At 39.9% G+C, this 12517-nt stretch overlaps 4 protein-coding genes across 4 annotated transcripts; 3 read left to right on the forward strand and 1 right to left on the reverse strand.

The window, feature by feature from the left end:
- The first annotated feature begins 130 nt into the window (after nt 1-130).
- LOC108814718 (RNA polymerase sigma factor sigD, chloroplastic) lies at nt 131-2090 on the forward strand. The gene is made up of 4 exons (XM_018587341.2): nt 131-652; nt 743-1108; nt 1466-1666; nt 1751-2090. The coding sequence occupies exons 1-4, from the start codon at nt 239-241 to the stop codon at nt 2036-2038; spliced, it is 1269 nt and encodes a 422-aa protein (XP_018442843.2). The 5' UTR covers nt 131-238; the 3' UTR covers nt 2039-2090.
- Nucleotides 1990-3310, reverse strand: LOC108814719 (uncharacterized). The gene is made up of 4 exons (XM_018587342.2): nt 2876-3310; nt 2725-2802; nt 2539-2638; nt 1990-2475 (listed from the first exon to the last, which is right to left on the reverse strand). The coding sequence occupies exons 1-4, from the start codon at nt 3155-3157 to the stop codon at nt 2120-2122; spliced, it is 816 nt and encodes a 271-aa protein (XP_018442844.2). The 5' UTR covers nt 3158-3310; the 3' UTR covers nt 1990-2119.
- A 523-nt stretch (nt 3311-3833) lies between these two features.
- LOC108817510 (elongator complex protein 1) lies at nt 3834-8559 on the forward strand. Its single transcript, XM_018590229.2, has 5 exons — nt 3834-4145; nt 4363-4666; nt 4792-7831; nt 7902-8000; nt 8091-8559. The coding sequence occupies exons 1-5, from the start codon at nt 3984-3986 to the stop codon at nt 8404-8406; spliced, it is 3921 nt and encodes a 1306-aa protein (XP_018445731.2). The 5' UTR covers nt 3834-3983; the 3' UTR covers nt 8407-8559.
- A 733-nt stretch (nt 8560-9292) lies between these two features.
- LOC108817296 (WAT1-related protein At5g13670) lies at nt 9293-12509 on the forward strand. The gene is made up of 8 exons (XM_018589949.2): nt 9293-9526; nt 10424-10625; nt 10722-10784; nt 10875-10991; nt 11076-11325; nt 11484-11645; nt 11747-11895; nt 11988-12509. The coding sequence occupies exons 2-8, from the start codon at nt 10447-10449 to the stop codon at nt 12205-12207; spliced, it is 1140 nt and encodes a 379-aa protein (XP_018445451.2). The 5' UTR covers nt 9293-9526; nt 10424-10446; the 3' UTR covers nt 12208-12509.
- The last annotated feature ends 8 nt before the right edge of the window (nt 12510-12517 follow it).

Here is a 12517-nt window from a genome sequence, read left to right on the forward strand (position 1 = left end):
GAAGATCCAGTCCAAGTTTGAAACCTAATCTAATTTCGTAAAAAAATAAAAAATAAAAAATAAAAGAAACCAACTCCACCATATTTAATTGGTGATAACTGATAGATGAGGCATAGACTTTCTATGATAAGTAACCCAGTAGCAGAATTATCTTCTGCTTCCATCCATTGGACCGAAAAGAAGATAAAAAAGAAAAAGAAAAATATCTTAAGGTGTGGAAGCTCTGCAGCGCTCATCCATGGCCACCATACCCACCACAGCCACCGCCACCATGTGTCCCTCTCCTCCTCTCCCAACAATTTCTCCCTTACTCAGAACAAGTCATCAATGTCAACCATCTCCTTCTTCATTATCATCCACATCTTCCATAAAGCTTGGTACCACTCTGTTTTTCAATGAAGCCACCGTGGATAGAGCGGCTGAGAGCTCTGTGGTGATCAAACCTGAGAAATGGGGATCTCAGTTAGAAAAGAGGAGGAAGAGGAGGAGGAGGAGAAGAGCAGGTTTCGAGCGTCTGGAGCCTGAAGAAGAAGATGAAAATATTGACCAAGAAGTAGAACCAGTAGCAGAACCAGTTAGTGTTCCCGTTGGAACTTCACGATCTGGTTTCTTGAGCCGTTCAGAAGAGGTTCAGCTTTGCTTGTACCTCAAGGTATAATAGTGGTACATTATTTATGGAAAGTTTTCGAATATCTCGCCGAGGCAACAACTTAAAAACTTTCTTTTTTCTGGTAACAAACAGGAAGGAGCTATACTTGAAAATCTTGGAGCAAGTGTTGAAGAGAACGAAATGGTATCAGTTTTGCTGTCAAGCACTGGCAAAGGCAAGAAGAAGCGCAGCGCTAATGAGATACTATGCAGAAGAAGAGAAGCGAGAGAAAAGATTACTCGTTGTTACCGGAGGCTCGTTGTCTCTATAGCAACAGGATACCAAGGCAAAGGGTTGAATCTGCAAGACCTGATTCAAGAAGGAAGCATAGGGCTTCTTCGAGGAGCTGAGAGGTTTGATCCTGAACGTGGCTACAAACTATCAACTTACGTCTACTGGTGGATCAAACAGGCCATCCTTAGAGCTATTGCTCATAAGTCTAGACTAGTCAAATTGCCGGTGAGCCCTGCATCTCTAATTCTTACATTTTTATTGAGTTAATAAGAGTCTCACATCCTTTAAAAGACCAATTATAAGTTGCTGCTATTTTTTTGACGTTACCTAAATGCATCAGCCATTAGAAATGTGATTTAAGTTTAATATTTTAAATGATAAATAAAAATTAGTAAAAGTTACAATTGGTTACACATTTCTTTTGATAAAAAATAATGTATTATGAAACTACAAAAAAATTATCTAAAACATCATATATATTTTGAAACGGAGAGAGTATATAACATGGAAAATAAACTACAGTGGGTTCCTGTGAAGTGGTAAGTGATTAGTGAATGCATCGTTTTAGCTTGTTGTGTGTAGGGAAGCATGTGGGAGTTAACGGCGAAAGTTGCAGAAGCTAGTAATGTTTTAACCAGAAAACTAAGACGAGCACCAAGCTCCGAAGAGATTGCAGAGCACCTCAACATCAATGTTTCAGCGGTTAGACTTGCTGTGGACCGAAGCAGATCCCCTGTTTCCTTGGACAGAGTCGCATCTCATTATGGCCGCATGACATTGCAGGTACACTTGTTTCAATTTTTTTTTTTTTAATAGTAGTGAGAGAAAAATGAGTAACTCTTGAGAGTTTTTTGACTGATGACTCAGGAGATTGTAAGGGGACCAGATGAAACGAGGCCAGAGGAGATGGTGAAAAGGGAGCACATGAAGGAGGGGATTAAGCAGCTTTTGGGAACTCTCACCGCTAGAGAATCTAGAGTGTTGGGACTCTACTTTGGTCTCAACGGAGAGACTCCCATGTCTTTTGAAGAGATAGGTAAGTCGTTGAAGCTTTCAAGAGAGAGGGTAAGGCAGATCAATGGGATTGCCTTGACGAAGCTACGAAATGTACATAATGTGAATGATCTGAGAATATACTATTCCTCTAGCGAATAAACATAATAAACAAAGAACATTGGTTGTTCAAATATACAGAAGCTTCAACTTATATTGGATTTGGTTCTGTAAATAATACACTCAGTGCTCTCCTTTGTGGAGGTTGTGGAGGATATAGAGAGAAGCAGAGGACAAGAAAATGCAAACGGAATAACTAAGCAAATCCAGACCGGTGGCGATGGTAACCATCTTGCTTCTCTCGAACATCTTCACTAGAAGGATCATGACAATAACATGTCCAACTTTGGTTTTGAGCTCATCAAGTGAGCTGATCTTCATCCATTTCGGTCTCTCCTTCATGGCAAACATTCCGAATAGAGAAGAGGCTTTGAGGGCACGGTCGGATTCAGCAGGGACATCAGGAGAGGAGTTGCTGATGAAGAGTCCATACAAACCCATACTAAATATTAGCATAACTGTCCCAACCAGATACACATCTGCAAATCAAAATTTTATCAGAATTATATAGGTCATACATATATATGTGTGAGCAAATTTACCAATAGCTTCGACGAGGTGTAAAACCATTTGGCCCTTGTGGATGCCTTTGACACAGTTAGTCCAATAGACTTTATATGCTTCCATGACATAGACGCACCCCTACATAGTTACTCACTACTACTTTTAAGTACAGTACAGGAGAATGTTTGTAGTTGAGATCTAAAAAAAAAAACAAAAAAAGTTACATTGAGGAAGCAGAGTAGCGAACCAGCCAGAGAACCTCCTACTGCCAAGAGCGCCAGGAACCGGAAATCAAATATGATCTGTTCAATAACATAAATCAAATATGCTCAATATATAAGAAAAAGAAGAAACATAGTAAAAGTTAGTTGTTACCCTCTCGACGGTTGATTCGGTGGAGCGAAAGAAGCGAGCAAATAGGGTGTTATCATCCACAACAACCTTATCGTGATGAGTTCCATGAGAAGTTGACAACGTGTTCCCGTTGACAACGGGGATCGAGATAGGGCTAGGGGTCGATGATGATGACTCTGGAGACGATGAGGCAAGAGCTGCTAACGGCAAATGGAAACGGGGACGCGTGGGGAGCACAACGTGATGATTAGGCAGCGAGACGGAGAGTCGAGTGGCGGAGGCTAACGAGTAGAGAGCAGTCATATTTGAAAGGAACAGAAGAGTTTGTGATTAGTAAGGAGATATTTTGAGTATAGATGTCTGTATGTATGTAATCCCTGTCGGAGACCAAGTGGAGAAGTAGGAGGAACGATCGGCGCGTGGGGGGTTGGGGAAGGCGGGAGAGAAATATGTGGTGTGTGGAGGAAGTTTGACTTTTCCACAATATTTTGTTTTCTCAAAAGATCTTTTTACCCTTTGACAAGAAAAAGCAAAAGACTTTTTTACCTTGAATAAAAACAAAAAACAATATGGGCTATATAATAAGAATATTTATGCAGATTTAGTAGTTAGTGGGCTTAATTTAACGTCAATCGTCTTCTTGGCAGCCATGAACCATCTGTGGTGGACTTTAGATTTTTTTGGCTATATACCTGAGATTCGCCGAGACATCATACAGTAATTTCAATATGAAAGCAGCTACTACCACTAAAACCATAGGGTTTGAGATAATTTTGTTTATAAAGATTAGAGGAGTGAAGTGAAATAATTATCAAAAACGAATTTGGTGGTTAGCAGAGCCAAAAATGATCACACTATTGGTAAAGAAAGAAAAAAAAAAAAGAACCGGCTATTAAAAAGCGAACCAAACTGTTTAAAAACACTGAACCGGCTGTTAATAAACAAACCGGGTCTTGTTCAGACAGCTTTATAGCAAATCAAAACGATATAGCGGCTGTGTTACTTTGGGGTATAAACCCTAATGTCAGTGTTCGGGGTTTAAATCTTAAAATCTGTGCCTCCTGGATCTAATCTGTAGCTGCAAAGCTAAGTTGAAGTCGTAGAGAAGAGAGATTCGTACTTGTCCGTCATGAAAAACTTGAAGCTTTTCTCGGAGGTTTCTCAGAACATCCAATTGCATTCGACGGAAGACGAAGTTGTACAGTTCGCAGCTTATGACATCGACCAGAGTCGCTTCTTCTTCGCTTCTTCCACTAACTTCGTTTACACCCTTCACCTCTCCTCCTTTCAAGTAAGCAATCTCTGCCTGTGAAACTCGTCTCCTCTTTGGTTACATCAGCGAATGAGACAAAAAAAAAGTTTTGGTCTTTATATGGTTTGATTCAAGTTTCTTGTGAATGAGAACTTGCAAGTAACGATTTTTTTGGGTTTGTAGGGTCTTTGTAAATCGAAAGTCTTACTCTTTTCTCTCTATGTGTTGATTTTCGTAATCATAATGAATGTTTCAGAATGGGAGAGATTGTGGGATGCCAGTGGAGGTTTGCAGTATTGATTTGGAGACAGGGGATTTCATCACTGCCTTTGATTATCTCGCGGAGAAGGAGTCTCTCTTGATTGGGACTTCTCGTGGGCTTCTGCTTGTGCATGAGGTTGAGAGCAATGTGACTGAGCTAGTTGGAAATATTGAAGGAGGTGTCAAGTGTGTATCGCCTAGTCCTACTGGGGATCTACTTGGATTGATTAGTGGTTTTGGTCAGTTGCTTGTCATGACTTATGATTGGGATTTGATGTATGAGCGGTCGCTTCCTGAAGGTGTGTACGTACCTTTTTGTCACCTATAACCTCTCTTTTTTACATTTTTCTTGACCGCATAAGGGTTCTAGCTTAAAGTTTTACTGAACACCTCCTTTTGATTTGTTAACTATGTGACACAACAGGTGAAGCAGACGATGTGTCTGTAAACTGTGAAGGAACTTCCATTTCCTGGAGAGGTGATGGGAAGTATTTTGCGACCATGGGTGAGGTTTTTGAATCCGGTTGTATGTCTAAGAAGATTAAGATATGGGAGAGTGATTCCGGCGCTTTGCAGTCTTCTTCAGAAGCAAAAGATTTCATGAAGGGGATTCTTGAATGGATGCCTAGTGGGGCGAAAATCGCAGCTGTTTATAAAAAGAAGTCAGATGATGGATGCCCGTCAGTTGCATTCTTCGAGAGGAATGGACTTGAGAGGAGCTCATTTAGCATAGGAGAACCTGGAGATGCTTTTGAAAGTCTGAAGTGGAATTCTGCATCTGATCTTCTTGCAGGGGTTGTTAGTTGCAAAACACATGATGCTATTAGGGTGTGGTTCTTTAGCAACAACCACTGGTACCTGAAACACGAGATTAGGTATCCAAGGGAAGCTGGAGTAATGGTCATGTGGGATCCGACAAAGCCAACGCAGTTAATATGTTGGACTCTGGCAGGGCAAGTGACTGTTTGTAATTTTATGTGGGTAACGGCAGTCATGGAGGACTCAACAGCCTTTGTCGTAGATAACTCCAAGATTCTCGTGACACCACTGTCTTTGTCCTTGATGCCACCTCCTATGTATTTGTTCAGCCTTAGTTTTTCTTCCGCTATCAGGGATATGGCATATTACTCGAGGAACTCTAAAAGTTGTCTGGCTGTGTTTTTGTCTGATGGAAGCCTGTCTTTTGTTGAGTTTCCTGCACGTAATACTTGGGAAGATCTTGAAGGTAGGGACTTCAATGTGGAAGTTTCAGAGTGTAAAACAGCGCTGGGCTCTGTTACACATCTTCTATGGCTGGATGTCCATTCACTTCTGTGCGTCTCTGCTTATGGTTCTAGCCAGAACAAGTGTCTCTCTTCTGGTTCGTCTGAGGCAGAGCTTCATGGCTCTTATTTACAGGAAGTTGAAGTTGTCTGTTACGAGGACCATGTTCCTGATCAAGTAACAGGCTCTGGCTTCGGTGCTAGCGTCACTTCCCAGACACCTCTGGAGTCACCTGTCATGGCTCTTGCCTGGAATCCTAGTAAGCGTGATTCAGCCTTTGTAGAGTTCGAAGGTGGGAAAGTGCTTAGCTATGCATCAAGATCAGGCTTTATGGAAGCTCGTAATGATAGTGTCTGCTTTCCATCAACTTGTCCTTGGGTGAGGGTTGCGCAGGTTGACGCCGGTGGCATGCAGAAACCCTTGATATGTGGGCTAGATGATATTGGTAGACTGTACATCAACGGGAAGAGCCTATGTAATAACTGCAGCAGCTTCTCATTTTATTCAGAACTGGACAATGAAGTTGTCACCCATCTGATTATTTTGACCAAACAGGATTTTCTCTTTATCGTCGACACCGAGGATGTACTACTGCAGGGAGAAGCGGCACTTGGAAACGTCTACTTTGTCATCGATGGTAGAAAGCGAGACGAGGAAGTTATGAGCTACGTAAATGTCTGGGAAAAAGGTGCCAAAGTAATAGGAGTCCTCAATGGAGATGAAGCTGCTGTAGTACTACAAACTATGCGGGGGAATCTGGAATGCATTTATCCTAGAAAGCTGGTCCTGTCTTCCATTACGAACGCGTTAGCTCAGCAACGGTTCAAAGATGCATTGAACTTGGTAAGGCGACATAGAATCGACTTTAATGTTATCGTTGATCTATACGGCTGGCAAGCGTTTCTACAATCAGCTGTAGAGTTTGTTGAGCAAGTGAACAATTTGAACCACGTTACAGAGTTTGTTTGTGCCATGAAGAACGAAGATGTTACAGAGACACTTTACAAGAAGTTCTCTTTCTCCAAGAAGAGGGACAAGGTTTCCCAAGGGAAGGAGCTATCCGGTAACAAAGTATCATCAGTTCTACAGGCAATTAGAAAAGCCCTTGAAGAGCATATACCAGAGAGTCCGTCAAGGGAACTCTGTATTCTGACCACTCTTGCCCGAAGTGATCCACCAGCTATTGAGGAATCTCTTATGAGGATAAAATCTGTTCGTGAGATGGAGTTGCTAAACTCCTCTGGTGATGTCTCAGGGAAAAAGTCTCGTCCATCTGCAGAAGAAGCCTTGAAACACCTTCTGTGGCTACTGGATTCAGAGGCTGTCTTCGAAGCTGCCTTGGGTCTTTATGATCTGAACCTTGCAGCTATCGTGGCGCTCAATTCCCAACGTGATCCTAAAGAGTTTCTACCTTATCTTCAGGAGCTGGAGAGAATGTCCGAACCCCTGATGCATTTCAACATTGACCTTAAACTGAAGCGCTTTGATAGTGCTCTCAAGAACATCGTGTCAGCAGGGGATGGCTACTTTCCTGATTGCATGAACTTGATGAAGAAAAACCCTCAGCTTTTCCCGCTAGGTCTTCAGCTAATTACCGATCCTGAAAAGAAACAAGCAGTGCTGGAGGCGTGGGGAGATCATCTCACTGATGAAAAACGTTTTGAAGATGCTGCTACTACGTACCTATGTTGCTTTAACCTTGAAAAGGCTTCAAAGGCGTATCGTGAGTGCGGTGATTGGAGTGGGGTACTCAGAGTGGGGGCGCTAATGAAGTTGGGTAAAGATGAGATCTTGAAATTGGCGTACGAGCTCTGTGAAGAGGTCAATGCTCTTGGGAAGCCAGGGGAAGCAGCGAAGATAGCTTTGGAGTATTGTGGAGATATAAGCGGTGGAGTGAACTTGCTCATCAACGCCAGGGAGTGGGAAGAAGCTTTAAGGGTTGCCTTTCTGCATACAGAAGATGGTTTAGTCTCAGTGGTGAAGAGTTCTGCTCTTGAGTGTGTTAATGGTCTAGTAAGCGAATTCAAAGAATCGATAGAGAAAGTAGGAAAATATCTGACTAGGTATCTAGCTGTTCGTCAGAGACGATTGCTGCTTGCAGCGAAGCTCAAGTCTGAGGAACGGTCAGTCATTGATCTTGACGATGACACTGCTTCAGAAGCAAGTAGCAACCTGAGTGGAATGAGCGCCTATACTTTGGGGTACATTTTTGCTCAGCCTTTATTAGTGTGGAAGATATTAGATTGCATAACTATGATATTATTATTGCAGGACAAGGAGAGGTTCTGCTGCTTCAGTCACCTCAAGCACGGCTACCAAGGCAAGAGACTTGAGGCGCCAGAGAAAGAGCGGGAAGATCCGTGCTGGCAGGTATGTAGATATATATATAGTTGATGTGTTTCTTTCTTTTGATGTCCAAAAAATGTAAATAATGAATCAAATTTGGTGTGTAAATGGCAGTGCGGGTGAGGAGATGGCTCTCGTTGATCATTTGAAGGGTATGCGTATGACAGAAGGAGGAAAGAGAGAGCTGAAGTCTTTATTGATATGTCTGGTAACACTTGGTGAGAAGGAGTCTGCACACAAGTTGCAACAGACTGCAGAGAATTTCCTGGTCGCTCAAGTAGCAGCAGTAGAGCTAGCAGACGATACGGTGTCCAGCGAGAGCGTTGATGAAGAAGTGTTTTCCTTTGAACGTTACGTTCAGAAGACGAGATCCACGGCACGAGGCTCTGATGCCTTTAGCTGGATGCTAAAGGTGTTCGTTAGCCCATGAAAAATCTTTAGATCTTGTTCTTGACTGAATAAGCATATCAACAAGCTTGTGCGTTTTAAAACATCAAAAACTTTCCTACTACATTTCGTCCTCTTCGTTTTGGATCTTTGTTGTTATTGCCGTTTTACGCTAGAGAGATTTGAGTTGCATCTACCACATTTTCTTTTGTTCATCCCTTAGATTCCTGTGTTGCACAAGATAGGGTTATTTGATAATAATGGACCAGTGCTACATCGTATCGGGTTCGTCATTTTGTTTAAATCATGTATATATTCAATTAATATATCTAACCAATTATGTTTTTGTAAAACTAGATAATTATGTTATTACAACAAAAATGTCTATAACCAACAGATTTACATGTCTTATGAATTTGATTATACCTTCTAAAGTTGTTCTATTTCTCTATTTGATAGTATATAGTATTTATTGTGTTATTATACAGATTTCTTTTAAATGTTTTTTAATTAATTTGTAATTTCGTCTTCACAAGAATTCAAAATTCACACTTCTAGATGTAAAAATATTAATAATCTTAATCAAATTTAGACCAAATGGGTTTCCACAATTAATTATGTTATCTATAGTTTGACTAATATTACGCAACTATTTATGCTATAAAAGTAAATGCACTTATTCAATGTAACTACAACCATAAACTTAAAATTTGTTTATATCATCAGTATATTATTTTCATTTTTTCATTTTGCATTTTCCTAATACACATTAAGTTTTTTCCATAAGTGCATTAGTTTTCTATCCTTTGATTTAAATTTATAAAATGTCTCCACATCTCCTCTGCGTGTATATGTCTATTTTACTTCTAGAGAAGTATGTTCCAACTCGAACTCAATAAATATCTCTTGTGCCCCCTAGAAAAAAGCCTTCTCATCTCACTCACACATCTTTTATTGTTTTGTTTTGTCATTCATCACTGTTGTAAGAGAATATCCGAAATCAAATTGTCATCAGAACAGTGAAACTCCCATCTCATCATCGAACCCTTCTCAAACAACATTGTGGCTCATAATCCGCAGGCATGTGCCCGACCATTACAGTTTTGACTCTCGGGAAGAGTCAAGACTCTACCTACATTGTTCGTTATTTGTGAATTTTACAGGTTCGTAATTTATTTGAAAATAGTTTGATTTGTAGACTAATGTAGTTTAATCACAAGAACTTAAAACACTGTAGTGCAGTGGTTTCCGTTACACGTTTCAATGTTTTATTCCTTTCTCTATGAGTCGCGTTGATGATGATGAGAGAAACCATGTTTTATTCGTTTCTCTATGAGCCGCGTTGATGATGATGAGAGAAACCATGTAATTTAAAATAAACCATACTTTTGTTTAGCAAATTCTGGTAGTGTATGTTGCATAACATGTTGGTTCTCCATCGCGTATTATTAGGGGCATGGTCTCGTTTTCTGTTTTGTTTTGCTCTGTGACAGTAAAACGATCTCATGAGTACTACTATGCTTAGATATCGTAGGTCCCTACACCAGAAGAGAGTTATAATCGATGAAAATCCATCAGACGCGGTTGATATAAAGTGATAGGGAACTTATATAGATCGAGTAATTAGACTAATAAATTACGTAACGACAAAAATAAAATTAATTGTATGAAAAAAAATGAGGGGGTACTATAGTCTATAATTAACGGAAGCAAATGAGTGATAATTGAAACTGCCAAGGTTAAATAAATTGACAAAAATATAAAGCTGGTCTATGAGAGTCAGCACCGAACCAATCAAGATATGTTTACCTCTTAAAACACGAGTTTAGTGCTCTTTGGACTTCCTCCTTTTTAGGTATATGTATTAATTACTTGCACTTAATCATAAAAAAAAAATACTTTTGAATGTTCTTTACGTCGGAACACATGAACACGATATGAGGCATCAAACAGAAAACATATTATATATTCACGCATATATATCACTCTTATTTTCCTTATAACGAAACCAAAATACATATCTTTTCTAACTCCCAAGGGAAAACGTTTTTTGAATGCAGTGCAGAGAAGGTGCAGCAAAATAATGAAGTTTGAGAAAGCAAGGCCATTCATGGCCATTGTTTTCATTCAGTTTTTGTATGCATTGATGTCTATAGTAGCGAAAACAGCTTTGAACCAAGGGATGAGCCCTCATGTCTTAGTCGCTTACCGCATGGCTGTTGCTGCAACTCTCATTACTCCTTTTGCTCTCGTTCTTGAGAGGTATCTTCTTCTTTCTTGCGGTTCAGGTTGTAATAACAAAATAATAATACAATATGAAGTTATTAAAATAATCGGTTTCTTGTGTTGCAAACGTAGGAACTCAAGACCAAGGCTGACTTTCAAAATCTTATTACAAATATCCATCCTGAGTTTATTTGAGTATAAGTTATTGTTACATCGTTTCTGATTCACGGTGACTAAGACATTGATTCCTTTGTGTAAGTAAGGTTTAAAATGTAACAAATGCAGGCCTGTGGTTGAACAAAACCTGTACTACTCAGGGATGAAACTTACTACTGCTACATTCACATCAGCTCTATGCAATGCACTTCCTGCAATGACATTTATAATGGCTTGCATTTTCAAGTAACTCTCTCTACCAATATTATTGCCAATGCTTATATTTACTAAAGTATTACCGAGGTTTTTAATTTTATGTTTTCTTGAAAGACTCGAGAAGGTGAATATCAAAAGGCGTCACAGCCAGGCAAAGCTGGTGGGAACCATGGTGGCTGTTGGAGGAGCAATGCTCATGACATTTTACAAAGGGAATGTCATTGAGTTGCCTTGGACAAGTAAGCCAAGGGGGATTATTGGGCAGTCACATGCTATGAATACTCCAAAGCAGGATGATATAGGAAAAGGATCAGTTATGCTTGTAGCAAGCTGCTTCAGTTGGTCATGTTACATCATTTTACAGGTAAATTAAACCCATTCCCTATTCTTATAACTTAATTTCTATAGGCCAATATAAACTTAAAACCCATGATCATTTCAAGAAACAATTCTAGTAGATAAATGAGTCAAAATCACAGAGAGGTAGTAAAGGTAACAGAACAGTTTATATTATTTTTTCAGGCAAACATTCTGAATACATATCATGCTGAGCTCTCGCTAACAGCACTTATGTGCATTATGGGGATGCTGGAGGCTAGTGTTATAGCATTGATATGGGAAAGGAAGAACATGTCTGTCTGGAAAATCCACCTGGACATGAAGCTTTTAGCTTCAATATATGGGGTATTACAATTGTTATCTCTGTCCCTAACTTTCACAAACCTTTTTGTTTTTGTGTGTGTGTGTGTTTATGAGAGAAGTATTGTTGACTGTCACACACACAGGGACTAGTCTCAGGGTTAGCATACTATGCTATTGGATGGGCATCAAAGAAGAGAGGGCCTGTGTTTGTGAGCGCATTTAACCCTCTCAGCATGGTCATCGTTGCCATACTGAGTTCCTTTGTTTTCTTGGAAAAACTCTACCTAGGAAGGTAAACAGCCTTGATACACAAGACTACAAGTTGCGATAGATCTAAAATTAGAGAATTGATTTTTAACTAAATGTGTGTTTCTGAACTTGTAGGGTTGTTGGAGCAGTTGTCATCGTCTTTGGAGTATATTTGGTACTATGGGGTAAAAGCAAGGACAAGATAGTAGAGCAGCATCCACCAAACGCTGGGTGTGCAGAGACTGTTGTAAAAACTGACGAGCAGATGGTGCGGACGCCTGATAACAACCAAGTACTACCCATCCAAGACCAGTTAATGATCTCAAAGCCAGCAACTCAGTCTCAGTCAGTCTGATATTCTTACATTATCTCTATATAATGCACCACATTTTTGGTTAGTGTTAATAGTATGGTTTGCCAGGAAAAAAAAAAGAGCAAGCAATGCTATCTGCATCTTAAGTTTTGGAGTATAATTGCAGAAATTCAGAAACCTTAGTAAGGGAAGCCATTGTGGTAGATTTCTGATAACCTCCATTTATAAGAATCAAAGAAGCCTATACATATATATATCAAGCTGTTGCCATGATTGATGATTTCACCTATCTGCTTTGGTTTCAGATGTTTCCTAAGTAATTTACAGATGTTCCCTTTTCGGTGTTACTGCA

The sequence above is a fragment of the Raphanus sativus genome, chromosome 7 (genome assembly GCF_000801105.2).
Source record: "Raphanus sativus cultivar WK10039 chromosome 7, ASM80110v3, whole genome shotgun sequence".
In the NCBI taxonomy this organism is placed as follows: Eukaryota; Viridiplantae; Streptophyta; class Magnoliopsida; order Brassicales; family Brassicaceae; genus Raphanus; species Raphanus sativus.

What these genes read in the sequence shown, in the direction of transcription:
- LOC108814718 (XM_018587341.2), top strand. Translation starts at nt 239, where the DNA reads ATGGCCACCATACCCACCACAGCCACCGCCACCATGTGTCCCTCTCCT. An exon ending in CTAGACTAGTCAAATTGCCG is followed by an intron (nt 1,109 to 1,465) that starts GTGAGCCCTGCA and finishes TGTTGTGTGTAG; the next exon opens with GGAAGCATGTGGGAGTTAAC. An exon ending in ATGGCCGCATGACATTGCAG is followed by an intron (nt 1,667 to 1,750) that starts GTACACTTGTTT and finishes CTGATGACTCAG; the next exon opens with GAGATTGTAAGGGGACCAGA.
- LOC108814719 (XM_018587342.2), bottom strand. Translation starts at nt 3,157, where the DNA reads ATGACTGCTCTCTACTCGTTAGCCTCCGCCACTCGACTCTCCGTCTCG. An exon ending in CGCTACTCTGCTTCCTCAAT is followed by an intron (nt 2,639 to 2,724) that starts GTAACTTTTTTT and finishes GTAACTATGTAG; the next exon opens with GGGTGCGTCTATGTCATGGA. An exon ending in ACACCTCGTCGAAGCTATTG is followed by an intron (nt 2,476 to 2,538) that starts GTAAATTTGCTC and finishes TTTGATTTGCAG; the next exon opens with ATGTGTATCTGGTTGGGACA.
- LOC108817510 (XM_018590229.2), top strand. Translation starts at nt 3,984, where the DNA reads ATGAAAAACTTGAAGCTTTTCTCGGAGGTTTCTCAGAACATCCAATTG. An exon ending in TTCACCTCTCCTCCTTTCAA is followed by an intron (nt 4,146 to 4,362) that starts GTAAGCAATCTC and finishes TGAATGTTTCAG; the next exon opens with AATGGGAGAGATTGTGGGAT. An exon ending in ATGAGCGCCTATACTTTGGG is followed by an intron (nt 7,832 to 7,901) that starts GTACATTTTTGC and finishes TTATTATTGCAG; the next exon opens with GACAAGGAGAGGTTCTGCTG.
- LOC108817296 (XM_018589949.2), top strand. Translation starts at nt 10,447, where the DNA reads ATGAAGTTTGAGAAAGCAAGGCCATTCATGGCCATTGTTTTCATTCAG. An exon ending in TCCATCCTGAGTTTATTTGA is followed by an intron (nt 10,785 to 10,874) that starts GTATAAGTTATT and finishes TAACAAATGCAG; the next exon opens with GCCTGTGGTTGAACAAAACC. An exon ending in CATGTTACATCATTTTACAG is followed by an intron (nt 11,326 to 11,483) that starts GTAAATTAAACC and finishes TTATTTTTTCAG; the next exon opens with GCAAACATTCTGAATACATA.